The 555-nt window shown below is 60.9% G+C and overlaps 1 protein-coding gene across 2 annotated transcripts in view; it reads right to left on the minus strand.

The window, feature by feature from the left end:
• Positions 1 to 555, minus strand: part of LBH (limb bud and heart development) — a 33,349-nt gene that overhangs the window by 24,644 nt on the left and 8,150 nt on the right. The window contains exon 1 of one of the 2 annotated variants that reach the window (XM_005886059.2): positions 419 to 549. The exons of the other annotated variant lie outside the window; for it this stretch is intronic. Coding sequence (XP_005886121.1) covers positions 419 to 444 — 26 coding nt within the window. The 5' untranslated portion in view covers positions 445 to 549. Of the gene's footprint in view, positions 1 to 418; positions 550 to 555 lie in introns of those variants that run through there. 2 annotated transcript variants of the gene reach the window in all.

The raw sequence follows: 555 nt of genomic DNA on the forward strand, positions 1-555 counted from the left end.
CGGGAAGAGTTGAAAGCAAACAAAAAGAAAAAGGGGAGGGGCTCGAGAAGAGCAGCAGCCCCCAGAACAGGGCAAGGCTCCTGCAGCCCTCCCCACAGGGAGTTTTATTAGCAGGGTTCAGACGTGACCCCTGGTTCTCCCCCCCCCCACACACACACCCCATCACCAGCATGTATACACCTTCCCAGACGCCCCTTAAGTGAGGGCTTTGAGTTCACTTCCTTTGTCTCTATGCTCTCAGCACCACCTCCCCCCACCCCCATCTTTGCAACCTTGACGTTGACTCCTGCACGGGCTTGGGCGGTGGGTTAGTGCCACGCCGCCGGCTCCACTCGCACCCGAGCTGGCACGAGTAGGCGCCCGGACCCCGTAACCACGGCCGCGAGATGGATGCCCGCCGAGGGCGCAGGATACTCACCAATGAATGGGGAAATATACAGACATGAAGTCCTAGGGGAGGTTGACCCACGCCCTTGTGATTTAAAAACGGTCACTGCGTCCCGAGTAAGGATGGCACGGGCGCAGACAGGCCCGGCAGGCGGGGGCAGGCGGCGG

Source organism: Myotis brandtii, unplaced genomic scaffold (assembly GCF_000412655.1).
Source record: "Myotis brandtii unplaced genomic scaffold, ASM41265v1 scaffold953, whole genome shotgun sequence".
NCBI classification, from domain to species: domain Eukaryota; kingdom Metazoa; phylum Chordata; class Mammalia; order Chiroptera; family Vespertilionidae; genus Myotis; species Myotis brandtii.